The sequence below is a fragment of the Podarcis filfolensis genome (assembly GCF_964270895.1).
Source record: "Podarcis filfolensis genome assembly, chromosome: 2".
In the NCBI taxonomy this organism is placed as follows: Eukaryota; Metazoa; Chordata; class Lepidosauria; order Squamata; family Lacertidae; genus Podarcis; species Podarcis filfolensis.
Genome location: NC_139605.1, coordinates 48083506 through 48099729, shown reverse-complemented (window position 1 = coordinate 48099729; position 16224 = coordinate 48083506). Strand labels below are relative to the sequence as shown.

General features: G+C 39.0%; 1 protein-coding gene and 1 long non-coding RNA gene across 17 annotated transcripts in view; one reads left to right on the top strand and one right to left on the bottom strand.

Annotated features, from left to right (window-relative positions):
* Positions 1 to 16224, bottom strand: part of LOC310757877 — a 518075-nt gene that overhangs the window by 458019 nt on the left and 43832 nt on the right. The window lies entirely within an intron of this gene.
* ATP2B2 (ATPase plasma membrane Ca2+ transporting 2) overlaps positions 1 to 16224 on the top strand; it is a 353226-nt gene that overhangs the window by 328496 nt on the left and 8506 nt on the right. For 10 of the 16 annotated variants that reach the window (XR_014545439.1, XM_083603273.1, XM_083603266.1 and 7 more), the window contains one exon: positions 124 to 306. Coding sequence is in view for 15 of the 16 variants with exons in the window: in XM_083603273.1 (XP_083459399.1) it covers positions 124 to 306 (183 nt within the window). In the remaining variant the exon portion in view is untranslated. Of the gene's footprint in view, positions 1 to 123; positions 307 to 2912; positions 2962 to 8585; positions 8758 to 13242; positions 13299 to 16224 lie in introns of all 16 variants that reach the window. The other 6 variants (XM_083603278.1, XM_083603269.1, XM_083603268.1 and 3 more) reach the window with 4 other exon arrangements.

Below are 16224 nucleotides of genomic sequence, written 5' to 3'. Positions count from 1 at the left end.
GCAAATGACAATATATATTTTGTTTGTCCTCAATTAAACTTGTAGTTTGTCTAATACAGACAAGATCTTCACATACTCTCTACAAACAGTGCTCAATGGCATAATTCTAAAACTTACTTTCAGGTCATTGCAACTATCCCAACGAGTAGGCTAAAATTTTTAAAGGAGGCAGGAGGTCTTACATTAAAAGAAGAGGCGCCCGAAGAGGAGATGAATGAAGATGTAGAAGAAATTGACCACGCGGAAAGAGAACTTCGGCGTGGGCAAATCCTCTGGTTTCGAGGGCTCAATAGAATCCAGACCCAGGTATGTTGTGCTACAAGGTTGGGGATATATTCTCCCCAAAGCTGCTTTACATTTAGACAAAATAATTATATACCCTTAGTCCATATTGCAAAGCTCTATGTAGCTCTGATATGAGCAGGAACTGTTGTTGTATTTCTGTGACAGGGAATGCTTTGCATATTCAAACCACTGAATATTTGGAGGATTTCACAGTGCTGAGATGTGGACCTCCACAGGTGAATCAAAGCTTCTGTGTATTATTGAGTAGGACAACATCAAGTGGGCTGCAACCCTGTTGCTTGGAGGCAGGAAAACATCACTCCCTTTTCCTGCCTTGCCTGGAGCAGACCTATAACTTGCTTGTGCTTTTCTGGCCTGGTTTAATTGTTTAGAAATGTGAGTCTTGAGTGTTGGATGAGTGTGTGAATGGTATGCCTCTATCCCTGTGTTTGTTCTAGTGTTTCTGTGGGTGTATTCAAAGCTTTTGTAGTTTATTTTCCCTCTGTGTTTTTGGCTGTTAGTCCTCTTCTGTCTGTTGTGGCGTGACCACTGCTCCCCTGTAAACATCCCCCCCCAATCAATTATTCACCTATTCCAAGTCAATTTCTCCATTTATTAATTGATAATTTGGATTCTGCCTTCCCACAATGGATGGTAAATTATTCAAAAACAATTGATTAGATATAAAATTAATTCTGATTGACCCACAAATTAATTTTAAAGCCTTAGCGCAGACAAGAAATGTTTAACTGATTAACTTACTGAACCAGAGTTAGTGCATTCTTCTTGCTGCCTCTGGAAATAAAATGCCTAAAGTTTTATAGAAGAGCTCTGTTCTCAAGTGAGTTAAATATTCCATTGTAGTGATTATGTTGGCCAGCCTTCAGGCAATAGGGGGATTACAGCTCATTTGGTGTTGTCCTAGTGGCCCCTATACTCTTCAGGTGTGGGCAGCAGTCCCCCTTCACCAGTGTTGTTGGGCTTGGAAAGAGAATAGAAAGTATAAAGCACAGAAAGAACATTTCCTTAAACTACAAGTCATATACAAGTAAACTAGCAAAATCTGAAAGAAATATATGCAAGCTTGCAATATAAACAGCATACTTAGCTCTGTAACTTTGCATTACAGCTGGAAGCTACTGTGGTACATCAAACATTTCTGTGTTGCACTATTTCTGTTACTCTATTCATTCATTAAAAAAAGGATAATCTTGTACTGTTTCCCAGGAGTTTTGCATGAGTCTTTTTGAAGCTAATGAATCCTTTGTTTTGCATCATCAAAAATTGATATTTGAATATATATACATATATATATATAGGGGACGCGGGTGGCGCTGTGGTCTAAACCACAGAGCCTAGGGCTTGCCGATTAGAAGGTTGGCGGTTTGAATCCCCATGATGGGGTGAGCTCCCATTGCTCGGTCCCTGCTCCTGCCAACCTAGCAGTTCGAAAGCACGTCAAAGTGCAAGTAGATAAATAGGTACCGCTCCGGCGGGTAAACGGGAAGGTAAACGGCGTTTCCTTGCACCGCTCTGGTTCGCCAGAAGTGGCTTAGTCATGCTGGCCACATGACCCGGAAGCTGTATGCTGGCTTCCTCAGCCAATAAAGCGAGATGAGCACCGCAACCCCAGGGTCGGCCACGATGGGACCTAGTGGTCTGGGGTCCCTTTACCTTACACACACACACACACACACACACGTCTGTGATAAACTTGAAATAGGGTTAACCTTGTTCTTTATCTTGTCAGCAAAACCTTGAGAGCTAGAAGCTAAAAAAAGTTTTTCCATATGTTGTATTACTGCATTTATTTTAATTAGAGAAGTTGGGAATGGCACCAGGATTCTTCCTTTTTCTGCTTGTAAAAAAAAAATTAATTGTTTTACTATAATATGAGGAAAAAGCTATGCATGATAAATATATCCAAGTCAGTAGAAGAAAAAGATGGAAGCAGATTTATTAAAATTTGTAACAAAATTTGTTTACTAAAAAATGTTTAAATCATGTGGGTTTCTTTTTTCTGCTCTCTGAATAGGGGTGTTTGTCACTGCAGTAAAGTGTGAAGGTAGTACTAAAAATAGTCAGTTTCTGGAAGGACTATTTTAGTCAAAGCTTTGAAAAGATGTGCTCCCTATAATGCAATGGAGTAGAAGAAAATGAAAATACTGCTTTGTAAGGTCAAGGCACTTCGGGGGTAAAATTAATCCATCTTGGAAGGTTTATTTTTACAATCAGATTTTTAAAGCAATGTGGTTCTATTCAAGCAAATGCTAGTTAATTTTCTAAAGCAGAAGATGATGTATTTTTAGGGAGGGCTGTGAATGTTTTTAGTGCAAGAGAAAATTTCTATTATCCCTTTTGATTTTTGTAAAGTTTTGTAAAGAAATAAAAAAGAATGGAAAAGGAAGTGGTGGGATTGGGTGAATGGGAGTAGACCATAGAGCTGGATAAATTTTCATTTTTCACTGTGTAAATAATTAAATGAAGATCTGCTCACTTGGGTTGGAGTAGTGATTTGGGATTACTCTCTGAGAGAGAGAAAAAATTATTATATGCCCAAGTGGGGGGCTATTATCAGCCCTAAGTAATCCTCTAAATGTGAATTATTTTCTTCCTGATGGCTGTAGGAGGAGTATTGTCTGTTGACATTTCTGTCAGGATGTCTTTCTGGTTGTGGTGAGTGTAAACAACAAAGAGCAAATACTGCTCTTAGTTCCTCTTGTAGATTGAGAAATATCCTTTAGTTCTATATACTTTTATCTTCATGATCCATGGAAAATTCTTGTTGTTTACTGTTTAAACCAAAATAAACAATAATGATGTTTTCTTGCTAACCAACACTGTTCACTTTCCTTTCTGCTTAGAAGTAGATGTGTTGTGAAAGGCTTTGCTGGTACGTCCCCTGCCAGTTGGAGTCTGTGACTGCCCCGCTCCATGCCTCCATCATGTGCTCATTTGACATCAACAAGCCATTAATTCAGAAAGAGTTTTGCAAGCGGCTCCAATATATCCACTGGAGAGTTCCCATGATGATTGGGAAGTTCAGATTAGTAAAAGAATTACTGCCGGGCAGTTACTGTCAAGATGGTGCAGCTGGATGCCCCAGTTCAGATAAGCAGAACACCCAAATGAATTAGTACACCTCTACTGCATTTTACAGGAAATAATCAAACAAAGGATTTCTGTGAAGATTAGGTTGATAAGCTTCCTCGTGAATGGCGGAATGATAGAAATCCTCCAATGCATTATACACTTCTGGAAATATGGGGAGGCTGATTGGAGCACCTTTTCCAACTCTTTGATTTTTTCACTCAGTGTGTGCATCTAGTGTGTATCAACTGGCCACTTATTCCCCAACCGTCCCCCCTCTATGGGGGAAGATGGAACTTGAAGAGGTAAACCCCCAACCCTCTGGTTCACATCAAGATGGAGTCTCTGTTCTCTCCCTCTTCTGTGTACCCTTACAGGAGAGACAATAAAGGAGTCCTACACGTCAATATTCAGACCCTTTCCCCCCTCCTGTCTTGTATTATAGGAATTGAAATGACAACACCACACCTTATCTCAACACATTCCCAGGAAATTCTCTCTCTCTCTCTCTTTCTCTCTCTCTCTCTCATACATGCACACACACACACACACACACTTTGAATAGGAGGAGACAAAAACAGGAGATGTGGGTTAAAGCTAAAGTCTGTGACAGATCTTGCACTTGGATTTTATTTGTTCATCTGTTTAAACTTTGTAAACAGCAGCCTCTGTTATATTCCAGTTTGAATAACAATATTGTTAGCTAAGAGATTAGATCTGGGTTCAGATGTAGTGAGAAACCATGTTTTCCTGCAATGTGAAATAACACTTTACTTGAGTGCCTCTTGTTGTGTGCTTTCCCCTCTTCATATCAGGCTTAGAAAACTGATTTGTTTAAATGATGGCTAGTGAGAACAAGACAAGATTTGATTCTGGATTGTCCTTACAAACCGTAGCTGCTCAAATTTGGATAGAACTGCTTTTAGTTTAAAAGTAAAAGTGGAGGCTCTCAGTCTTTGCCTCTGGCACACAAAAGAAGTAAAGGAGGAGCACACAAACCCAAGGCTCATATAGTGAGGAACCATAGTTCCATGTTGCATCAGAATCAGCCTTTTCTGCCAGCTTTTTCTGTATCTACATATGGCAAGATTGATTTATCAAGTTGCCATGTTAGAGTAATAAACTGCAACTTTCATCACCAAAGTAGTCTTGAATGGCATTTTAAGAATTTAGTGCAATAGCTGAAGGGGAGGGGAAAATTAAGTCTTCTCTTTTGAAGAGGTACAAGGGCTTTTAGCAAAATTCTACTCATCCAGGTTACTACTATAATATAAATGAATATAATATCCAGTTTCCTTTAAAATGTTTCCTAGTTTGACTTCAATTCTTTCTTCTTCAGCACAGAACAGGTGATCCCTTTTTATATTATCTCTACTGCTTTCACACAGAAGGCAAACTTTAAACTTGCTCTGCCTTCAGAATACCCATTGTTAGGCTTTCTAACAGATGTTTTCCACTAATTATTCAGCAAGTTGGGATGTTTAGGTACAAATACATCTGTGAAATCTTAGTGCTGTTATGGACAGTAAATACTGATCTTTCCATATTTACTTGAAATTGGTTTTTATTGGTTTTCTGTCTTAGTACAGACCTCTTTTATAATATGATTGAAGAGCGTGTAAAATTGATTGACTGGATTTTCACAATGGCACATAGATGATAGTCTCTTAACAGGGACTCTAGAAAGCTTGTTGAATTGTCCCTGTTGGATAGTGCTTCAGATTGCATTAGAATATTTCAAGCCAGAATTTGTATTCAATTCTACTTAAAAGGATTAATTTAGTCAAGTAAGTAAGTACCCCTTAATATTAAGAATGCAATTTATTGTAGTCAAAATAGATTCTTATTGAATGCTGTTCAGCAATTTATGAGCCTTTGGCAAATTTGCCAAAGAGACACTGTGGCCTGTTAGGTAGTGAAGAATCTGGGTCCAAAGCTATAGTAAGTTTGTACTGCATTTTCCAAAAATACATTTGTACTCAAAGCAGTTCACAGAAAACAGTCTAAATACCATAATGGTACAAAGAAACTATAGCACATAATAAAAGATACACTATCACTCCAAGATAACACATCAAAAAGTAAGCCTAAATCTTATCAATCAATATGTCAATTAACAATATAGCTCCACGCTAATGGCATTAGTTCAGGACACCAGGCATCCGTATTAAAGACTAAGCCATTGTAGATTACTAGCTACATTTCTCAGGGTTCCTGGTGTCCAAGAGAAGACCATTTCAGGATTCAAAGTGTCAGGGAAGACGAGGCATATTACAGGGAATCCTCCAATTTTTCATTATTTACTTATTTTAAATATACATACTCCACTTTTCACCTGATCTGGGTCTCAAAGTGGCTTTCAAAGACTCAAAACATGCAATTTATAAAATTTTAAGCAGTGCTGTATGCTTGCTGGTGTGACTCCATCAAGGCTTTGGATTTGTGGTTCATTCACTTTCAGTTGTCCCTTCCTTGACCGGATAGAATTGTTATGCCCAGGATATAACAGTTCATGATGGTCTACCAAATGAAATACAGCATGGCTTCTCCAGAACCATGTGCCAGATCATGTGACAACCTGCCCTATTAATAAGTAAATATTGGGATGAATTCACATAGCTACATGTCCAAAGGAGCTTTGACTTATGTTTCTTGAACAGAAACTTAAATGCTGAATGGCAAAGTTCTTTTGAAATGGAAGGGAGATTTTAAAGATTAGGATAAAGCAGTAGGTTTGTGGCATGGGAATGGATATTTACTGTTGAAAGAATAGAAGTTTGTACTGGGCATGCCTTAAAGGATATATCCGTGTCCAGACACAGTACATAAATTCCATCCCCACTCTACTTGTGCTTTAAAACTTATTTATGTTGCTCCAGAATGTGGATGAGGAGGAATCCAGTTTTAGTAGATAGCTTTGATGTTCTTATGTGCATTTTAATGCACATTAAACGAATGTGGTTTTTGTTCCAGCAAGTAATGCACACAAAGATGCATTCTGCTACATGTGGATCTCCCTAACTGCTTCTTAGTGACGATCACAAATGTCCCAAGTAAGGTGCTCACATAGGTGAACATCATACCTTGAATGTTCATGAAGAGGATTAGAGCAAAGACAGCTCTGCACAGTCTTCTGAAAGCAAGGCTCTGTTTGCCCTGATCCCATGAGCCTAACATTTCCTATGAGCCCAAAGATGAAGAAACATAGCTTTGAGCAGGTGTGCAAAAGAAAGATGTTTCAGCCCCATCAAATGTGACATTCGTACTAATACTAGGTATCTTTGTGATACCTAGATCAGTATTTTGTGATCCATTTGTGTCTTACTGAGACGTATGTAAACATATTCATCCTAAGGTGTTCTGATGTAACACCTAGTCTAAAAACACCAGTATTGTGCTTTCCGTTATGTTACAGATGTTTTTGCAGTAGGCAGAGTGGAATCTCCACTTCACTACCACAACCCTTAATGGCAATCACAAGTGTGTGTGTGTAATTGTATATTTGCCAAAATGTCTGTGACAGAATATTTATGAGAAGAAATTTATCAGCTAGAGATGGGTGACCTACCCATGGCTTGTGTTGTAATGATTCAGAAATAAGCTAAGCCATTTCCCCTAAAATCAGGAAATGATTCTGCTTGTTTTCAGTACATTCTGAATTTGGATGGGTCTTAGAATCCCAGATCGCTGGCTGTCAAATGACCGCTTCATACAGCCAGGACAGCTCTCTCCAGACTGTGAGAAGATGTTGAGGTTAAACTGGCCTCCCAGGAGGAAAAAGCTATTGTGGGGTGGGCTTGGAGTAAGAGGATCATTTTCAGTAGTCAGCAGATCCCCTGCATAGCCTGTTTAAAGGTTGTGGGGGGAAAATTGCTTGTGGTGAGGAGCCTGTTTCTTGACCCAGGGGTCTTCTGCAGGGAGTGGATTTCCTCTCTGCCCCCTGCAGCCTCTTCAATATGATTGTGTAATAGCATCCCTAAGTATTTTAATTTAAACAGAAGAGTATGTCAAGGATTATTACTTTTTTTGGCAAGGTTTGCATTATGAACTCTTGAAGCCTAACTTAGCCTGTCGAGCTTTGCTTTCATATCTAATACATCTAATATCCATATTTGTTTTCCTAGCAACATAATGTGTAGCAGTATAATACCACCTAACATTTGTATAGCACTTTCAAATGTTCAAAGTGCTTAATGTGTTATTTATCTGGTTGTAATCTTTACAACAGACCTTTCAGGTAAGTCAGTGTTATCCTCCATGGAGCAATCGAGGCTGAGAAGGAATGGCTTGAGTAAAGTACCCAGTGTGTTCAGGGCAGAGGTGATATGAAAACAAGAGACTTCCTGGTTCATACTCTGCCCTGCCATTAGGTCCTGTGTGGCAGGTGCCTCAGAAGAAAGATCCTGGGTAAAAAATGATATTTTCAACCTGGGTGGATGCAATTTGAATCTTCTACTTGGCTCCAAAATGTACAGGTGTACCCAATGCAATGAATTAGTAAATTATTTGTAAATGGAAAGCTATTTCACTGTGCAACTTTCATAATCAGAATCATTGTTGGTGAATGATGAAAAAAGAATGAGGTAATTTTAATGTGGTTCAAGTACATATGAAGTCCTAGGTTTACCTTTTGACTATTATGAATCCAAAATGGTCAGAAAAGTGGTTCATATGGCATTTATTATTCAGTACTATTATTTCAGGCTACAATCCTATACACACTTATCAGGGACTAAGCTCAATTGAACTGAATGGTGCTTTTCTCTGAATAGACATGCATAGGTAGAATTTATTTTTTAAATGAGATTGGATGTGTCTGCATTTCTTCCCTGTCCTACTTTTTGAAGAAAATCTACATGGTAATACTGGTAGATACAAGGGTAATGACTATCTGCAGATGAACTTCATAGTAACGTCAGAAATTAATTTATTATTAAAGCTCAATAGTAACACAAATGTATACATAACAGTTTTTCTTCTAACTTCCTTGAAATGAGTTGGCAAACTGTCAGTTGTGTTGCCTAACGTTGTTCTGTACAGAACCTGCCTGTCTATTCTAAATTTTAAAAGGGGCTTATTTTATTCTGACCTTGAAAATGGAAGCACTATTTGTATGAGCAGCTGAACTTGACTAGAAAATATTGTTCCTGTGGGTTGCAAAGCTCTGTCCGTTCGTCAAGCAACTTGTCTCATTCTTTCCTCCATTACAGATCGAAGTAGTCAATACTTTCAAGAGTGGCACTTCCTTTCAGGGGGCTCTCAGGAGACAATCCTCCGTCACAAGCCAGAACCAGGATGTAACCAATATTTCTAGCCCTAGCCACGTTTCGTTATCCAATGCTCTTTCCTCTCCTACCAGCACAACTGCTGCGGCGGCTGGGCGTGAGTGTGTATTCTTAATGCATCTGATTACAGAGATGCCAACTTATCTAGCAGTCATTCAAGACTGGGCCATTCAAGATTATGTCCCTTTCCCACCTCTTATATTCCAGAATAAGTCATATAGTTGAAATATTGGCATACCACAGTGGCACTCTTCCTTACAGGTCTCCATTTTCAGAAATAGGGTGTGCCTCTATAAAGCTACCTCCTATGGAATGAATACCAATTTCTTCTTTTATGAAAATATCTCTATATGATAAATCTCCTCTGAACAGTTCACATGTTCACATTTCTTCTTAGATTGTAAACTACATCTCCTGTTGCCTCATCTTTCCAAGGCTGCTTCGCTTTATAAAATATTGGACTAGGTTTTATGTAGTAGGACAACATTTGAAAACACATAAAGCAGGATTCTTCTCACACATGCTCTGAGATAGTAAATTGTTCTATTAAATCTATTATCACGCCCATTTCTTTAATACTGTTATCTATGCAGTTCACTACTGAATGCGTAGTACACTTCTGGTTGTATCCAGTGTTGTGCCTCCACTGACGGAAGACTCTTTGGTCCAGTGGAGGCTCTTATCAGTGGAACAGGGAAGGAGACTATTTTTGCCACCCGGCCCTGCAACACGCCCCCCCTCAAACGACGACACTGTTCCAAAGTTCCCCAAACTCCCTGGGGAAATTTTTATGGGTGATGGGAACTTCAGGGAGGAGGGTGAAGACTTAATTCTCCTTTCTGAGGATGAAAGCTATTGTTAGATCAAAGAGGCTTCCATCTTTGGATACAATCCTATTCAAATAAATAGCAAACGTTATACCCTGTAAAAAAAAAAGTATAAACAATCAACAACCAAATTAAGATGTAAAGAATTTCCTATGTGTGCACCATCCCTAAATGTATTCTATCAATGAAGAGTAACATAATAGATGCTAAATGTTTAGGTTTAGTAAATATTAGGATTTAATTAGAACTTGTTTGTTATAACTGGGATGTGTTATAAGACAGTCTCAGTGTGTATTATAACCGAGTAATGTGAGGGGCTTGAGGGGTTTAATTAGTTTTTATGTGTAAAGACTTTCTATCAGACCTTGAGAATGTAATCAAGATTCATGTGTATTGAAAGATGTGTGCGTGGACCTATTTCTGAGCACCAGCAATTAGCATTTGAAGAGTTAATTAACCTAGGTAAACATCCTAAGTGTATACCAGCCTTTAATCCTAGTCAATCAACTAGTGTTGATGAAGTCAAACAAACTCCTTTGTTAGGTGAGCCTGGGAGAATTAAGCATTAGTACTTCAGCGCATCAAAGTTCTAGCCATTAGAATGTGAATGAGTAAGGTGGCAAATAAATTAGTAGAAATAATAATAATAATAATAATAATAATAATAATAATAATAATAGTAAATAATTTCATTATTTATATTCTGCCCATCTGACTGGGTTGCCCCAGTCACTCTGGGCGGCTCCCAACAAAATATTAAAAACACAATAAAACATAAACCATTAAAAAGATAGTACAAGGAAGCAGACAAGGAACTATGCTTGCATGTGCCCTGGAGACCAAGATAGCCTGCAGATCAAAAAGGAGGCTGGTGATTCTGCCGTAAGGCTAAGGTGGCATTTTGAAGTGCTGCTGCTGTGCACCCCTCCATTGAAGGCTAAATGTTGTATATATGTGTAAAATAAACCACATATCTTAAAACACAACAGCCTCTGCTGTGTCTGAACTCCCAACGGAAACACGGTCCTGAGTCACCCCCCAGGGGGCCCTGGAATCTTGCTACCGCTCAGCAGAGATTGGGGTGGCATGTAACACTGGTGTCAGAAGTGGGTTCACACACACAATCCAATACACATGGATCTTGATCACATTTTCAAGGTCTGATACAGGCTTTACACATAAACACAAATTAAACACTTCAAACCCATTACAGCATTATTATTATTATTTTATTTAAATCTGTTATTATTATTTTATTATATATTTATGACCTACCTTTATCCTGTCAGAGACTTTCAGCAACATACATTAAAAGCAATTAAAAACCTAAAAACACAGCTACACAGGCAGAACTTACAGTTCTCGCCCCATTAAAGGAAGCCACAATGCCACATTTCAAATTAAGCCAAAAGAACAGGTAAAGAGAAAAGTATTTGCCTGGTACCTAAAATATATAGAAAGATAATAATAATTTTATCATTTGTACCCCGCCTATCTGACTGGGTTGCCCCAGTCATTCTGGGTGACTTCCAACATATATAAAAGCATAAGAAAACATTGCGCATTAAAAGACTTTCCTATACAAGGTGTGCCTCTCTGGGAGAGTTTCCACAAGTGGGCAACCACTGATAATATTAATTTGGTAAATATGTTCCTTTAACAAAACTACTCGAGTTACAATAGGATTGCTTCCCTTGCCAGCTATTGCTTTCACATTATCTGAACAAGTATAAAATTTGCATGCATAGTCACATGAAAGTTGTTATCCCATGGTTACTATTTTTCTGCAATTGCATTTAACTACATTTTTAAAAGGCTGTTTAAACCACTTAAATATTTATAAAGAGTTTTGAGGCAAAAATGAAATAGTTATGCATGCATGTTAGAGCCTTTGACTTTTTTTAAACCAGATTGCACTAAAAAATATTGGGCAAGACCCAAATTCACACCACCACATGCAGCTTCACTTTTCCTTTCTCTGCTTTTCTGCAGCCCCAGCCCCATTCTTCTCTGGGGAGGTGGGGTCTGCAACTCTCTGGCAAGAAAGAGAGAAAGGATAAGTCCCGTTTGTGTGACTAGAAGTCTGTCATGCAAGTGGGCTGCTGTAGTTGAATATCAGCAAACCTTTCTATGCAACTAGTTGGTCATATGTTCCAGTAACTTTAAAAAGCAGGCAGGAACCAGTATATAGGGTATGAAACCCAAAAAACTGCATATGTCATCCTTCCATGCTAATGCCATTGCAATTGATACTCCTGCTGTAGCTGGCATTGGAAGCTAACTCTACTTGCAGCATCAGAGCATGTAAAAATTGCACATTTTTCTTCCACCTGTCATTTAATCTCCTTTATCCTTCTGTTCTAACTTATTAAAAGATAACATGCTGCTGCTTTAGTTTTAAAATTTTAGCTAAGAGGTATCACTATATATATTATAATGCTACATTTTCAAAATTAGATTTGGAGTCACATTCCTGTAAAATATTTTGGTTAGGTTGTTGGTTGTGCAAAGCCATACCGATGTGTGATACTATAAACTGAACATTGCAATGTTGTTGCTTTTGGGGGTTGGATAAGCTTCAAATATACTGCTAATTTTGAACTCCATTAGCTAAGATGCAGGGTTTTTTATTTTTTTATTTTTGTTTTAAAAACAATCTTCAGCCATGGAGAAAAAGGAGAGAGCTTTTATTTCTCTTGTTAGGTCTTCTAGCATTAAAAAGAAGACGATAACATTATGGGACACTGACCCACAGACCCTCTACAATTTGTATCTCTCATCCCAGTATCATTTTCCTTCCCCACTTTTTTTCTTTTAGGAGGGAGGAAAGGGGTTTAAGAATTGAGCATAGATGCTATTGATGTACATTTACACAAACCGTGTGTTCTGGCTTCTGTCACAGTGTCCCATTATGCCAGAAGCGGTTTAGACATGCTGGCCACATGACCCGGAAAGCTGTCTGCGGATAAACGCCAGCTCCCTTAGCCTGAAAGCGGAGTTGAGCGTCACACCCCATAGCTGATTTTGACTAGACTTAACTGTCCAGGGGTCCTTTACCACACCAAGCAATGCCACATTCTGTGGGTGTGTGTGTGCAACATCTTAGGATCCCCACTGCATGTAAAAAAAAAAAAAGCACTGGGTTAGTGAGTCTGTGAATGGACCCCATCCGATAACTAAGTAATGTACAATTCATTGTTTCCCATGAAGTTGCTAGCAAACAATGCTTATGTATTCTGCATTGTTTTTTCATTCTTTTTGAAATATGTTGAGAGTAGAAGGATTATTTTTCTATACAAATGGCACTTGTCTGAACTACTACTTCCATATAATGTCATGCCATTGCTGTGGTGTATTGGCTTGAAAATGTTGCTATAGCTTTAAACACAGCACCTGCACAGTGATGCCAGTTCGTGAAAACACCCCATGTACATTACTGTACTCTCAAAGTCCTCTTGCTGATGTGCCATTGAGGGTGAAATGGCCCTGAATATTTTCAGTGCTCTGAACGTATTTCAAAATGAAGGGAAGTCTGACTACAGTTAAGTCAACATAAGACTTGCCTTTGCACAACCACATCCTTAACTAAAAATAGAAGCACTTAAACCTCAGAGTTGGCATCTCTTGGCAAAACGGACTTCATGTTTACATTTATAAACTAACCGCCTTACTGTCCTTTCAATAAAATTGCAATATTTGCTTTTGTAGTGCCCAACTCTCTACTTTCTGAATATTAAATGTGTTTGTTTTCCCAGAGGGCTAGAGATCACTGGACAAAAGGGTTCAGCAGGAGAGAGTGAAATAAAAAGAGGTTGTGAGTCTTTAACCTTGAGCCTGACAATGAATGTGAACCAAACTCAAGATACTTGGCTTATATGAAGCCAGGTAAACATTCGAGTATAAGCTCATATGCTACCTACTGTAGTACATCTGAAAACTGGTCCTGCATATTTAAATGGCATTGAACTTAGGAGTGATATTCTATCAGGGTGGTGTTTTGTTCTTCAGTGGAGGTAAAAATCTGCAGTATCTAAAAATTGTATTTATCTTTTCTTTGCTGGATGCAAATATCTATGTCTCACTTTCAGTGTGGGGCAAAATTGAAGCACCTTTTATTACAGCAGCAGAGAAGAAAGAAGTGGAAACTTAAAAGCCATGTCAAAATGTTCTGAAGTGTTGTCCTTAACCCCACCCGTAATCCCGTGTTAAGAGCAGTCCATTTTTTCCTGTTGTCTCCATTCCTGTGAGAAAAGAGAGCTGTACATCATTGTTTATCATCTCTTGACATTGTCCGTTTCATGAACACTGTCCATTACATGATCGCCATGTAGTTGATATCTATTTCTGGTATGTCCCCACATGTACATGGAAAGCAAGCACGCATACAATCTTATATGAGGGTCATTAAAACCTGCCTATATAAGGAAATAGCCCAAAAGGCTACACCTTTAATCCTCACAACTCTTAGTTTAGTGATCTAATTAAACTATATAGCATTTTCTTCCTTTTAATATAACCTCAGGAGACCCTAATTATAAAGTGACCCTCCAGATATTGTTAGTTTCCAACTACCATAAGCCCCAGCCAGCATGGCCAATGATCAACAACATGCAACAGAATTTTATGAGTTACCCTTCCTTAGAAGGACTCCTGCAGATTCACTAAACCTCCCCACCCCCATCCCACCCAGCTCACAAAGGAGTTTAGAAGTATGGCACTAGCACATAAAATATTTTTCCTAATGTGTCCTTCTTTTAAAAGTTCTCAGGTCAGAATCCCAAATTATTCGGAAACAGGCTAGGTTCATGCTGAGGCCTCTTCTACTTGAAGAGATTGTTGATCACAGTGCATATTTAGACAGTGCATATTACTTCTGAGGAGAAAGACTGCTTTGGTAAATGGCTACATAGGAAATTGTCTTATAACAAAGTCATGCGATTGCTCTAGTTCAGGGGTCGGCAAGGTTTACACACCAGCAGAGATTCCCTCCATGGGCCGGATTGCGAGCGGGTATGAACACACATGCTCGTAATTTCCAGCATCTGTGTGTGCACAGATGTGATTTCTGGCGTCTGCGCAGACACGATTTTCAGTGTGTCGTCGCGATTTCTGGAGCCTCAAAACGAGTCCCTGCGCCACGCTGTGCTGGTTTAGCACAGTGCACGGGGACTCACCAAGCGGGCAGCTCAGTTTGGAGGCGGCTCATGGTCCATTTAAACGACCCCCGTGGGCCACTTGTGGCCCATGGGCGTTAGGTTACCAACCCCTGCTCCAGTTAGTTCAGTATTGTCTACCCTGACTCACAGTGGCTCTCCAGTTATAAAACACTATATATGCAAGATATATACATACGCTTGGCCCAATCCTGTATTTTTATTTATTTTTAAATTGTATACCCAACTCCTTGTTGCAAACCCCCAGGGTAGGTGACACATGCAAAGATAAAATATCAGAATATCATGTCACAGTCCATAATGTAAGATTCTAAATAGGAAGGTTCCAGAGAGTGAATCACTGTTGCCTTACTATCACTATCCTGGAATGGCTGAGCTGGTGAACTAGTCAGAGCTGGAAATCAGCCTCCTACCCACAAGGGTTGTGCATCTCATTTTGCCACCTGAGGCAAAAGGGAAAGGTAACCCCCCCCTTCCACTGCCCTCCTGCTGCTGAAGCCTCCCTACCTGGGGTATTCAGTGGTGCTCTTGAAGCAGCAGCAACAATGGTGGGCAAGATCTCACAGTATTGTCAATTGAGCATTTCCATCTGTTGTGGACCATAACTGGCACACATTATTTATTTACTATAGTAATATAATTCCCCTCTATGACATTGACAGCTTACAGTGTAGAATGATAAAATGCAATTTAAAGACACAAGACCTCCAGCACAAAGAATAATAAAAGTAGATAAATCGTGGTTCAGAACCAAGCATGCGCCATGTTGGATATGTGTAATCTGTAGTCAGAAGGTACATGAGACTACCGCTTTGCAAAAGCTAAGGTGGTTTGTGTATGCCAGATTGTTTTTTCATGATGTAAGAACGGTGGGGTGCAAATGTCAGAAAACAAATAAAACACTCAAACATTTCTAAAAGGCCCCAGAGATTTAAAATTCTTCACCCATTTTCAGGTGAGCATCCCTTGCTCAATGCATTTGCCATTAGTACCTCATTCAGACTAGCATTAATACCTCACTCATAATTAGGAGAAAAATAAAAAGCTCAACAACTCTAGAATTCATTTATAGTCATAATACATTTCCCAACAATTCACATACTTGCCATTCTGTTTTTTCCTTGCTAATTCTTTCCTTCAAGAAATCCTGTCTTTTCTCACTAATAACATAGTAGAAGCCTCTGCTTTGGCAAGAGCGGAAGGAATCTAGAATGCTCTCCTGTTTCTGGTCACGGAGAACTATTTGTCCTTTGCTGACTCAGCAATGCATCCTGCTGCTCCTGCAGCTCACTGCAGGCATAATTAATTGGTGGGCCATCCAAACATTACTTCAATTAAGTACCTGGCTTTCCCATGTTCTTATGGCTTAGTGATGGAAAGGCAAGAAAATATCTTGACGTAACTAAATGGACATCAAGTACTGCAGATGAGGCATAAAAATGTACCACCTTATGCACTTAACTTTATGAATGATGTTCATAAGTGAGACACAGAAAATGAAGGAATCGGACTTTTGTAATTCAATTATATGAAACCCAATAATCACTATATAATTTTCTAGTC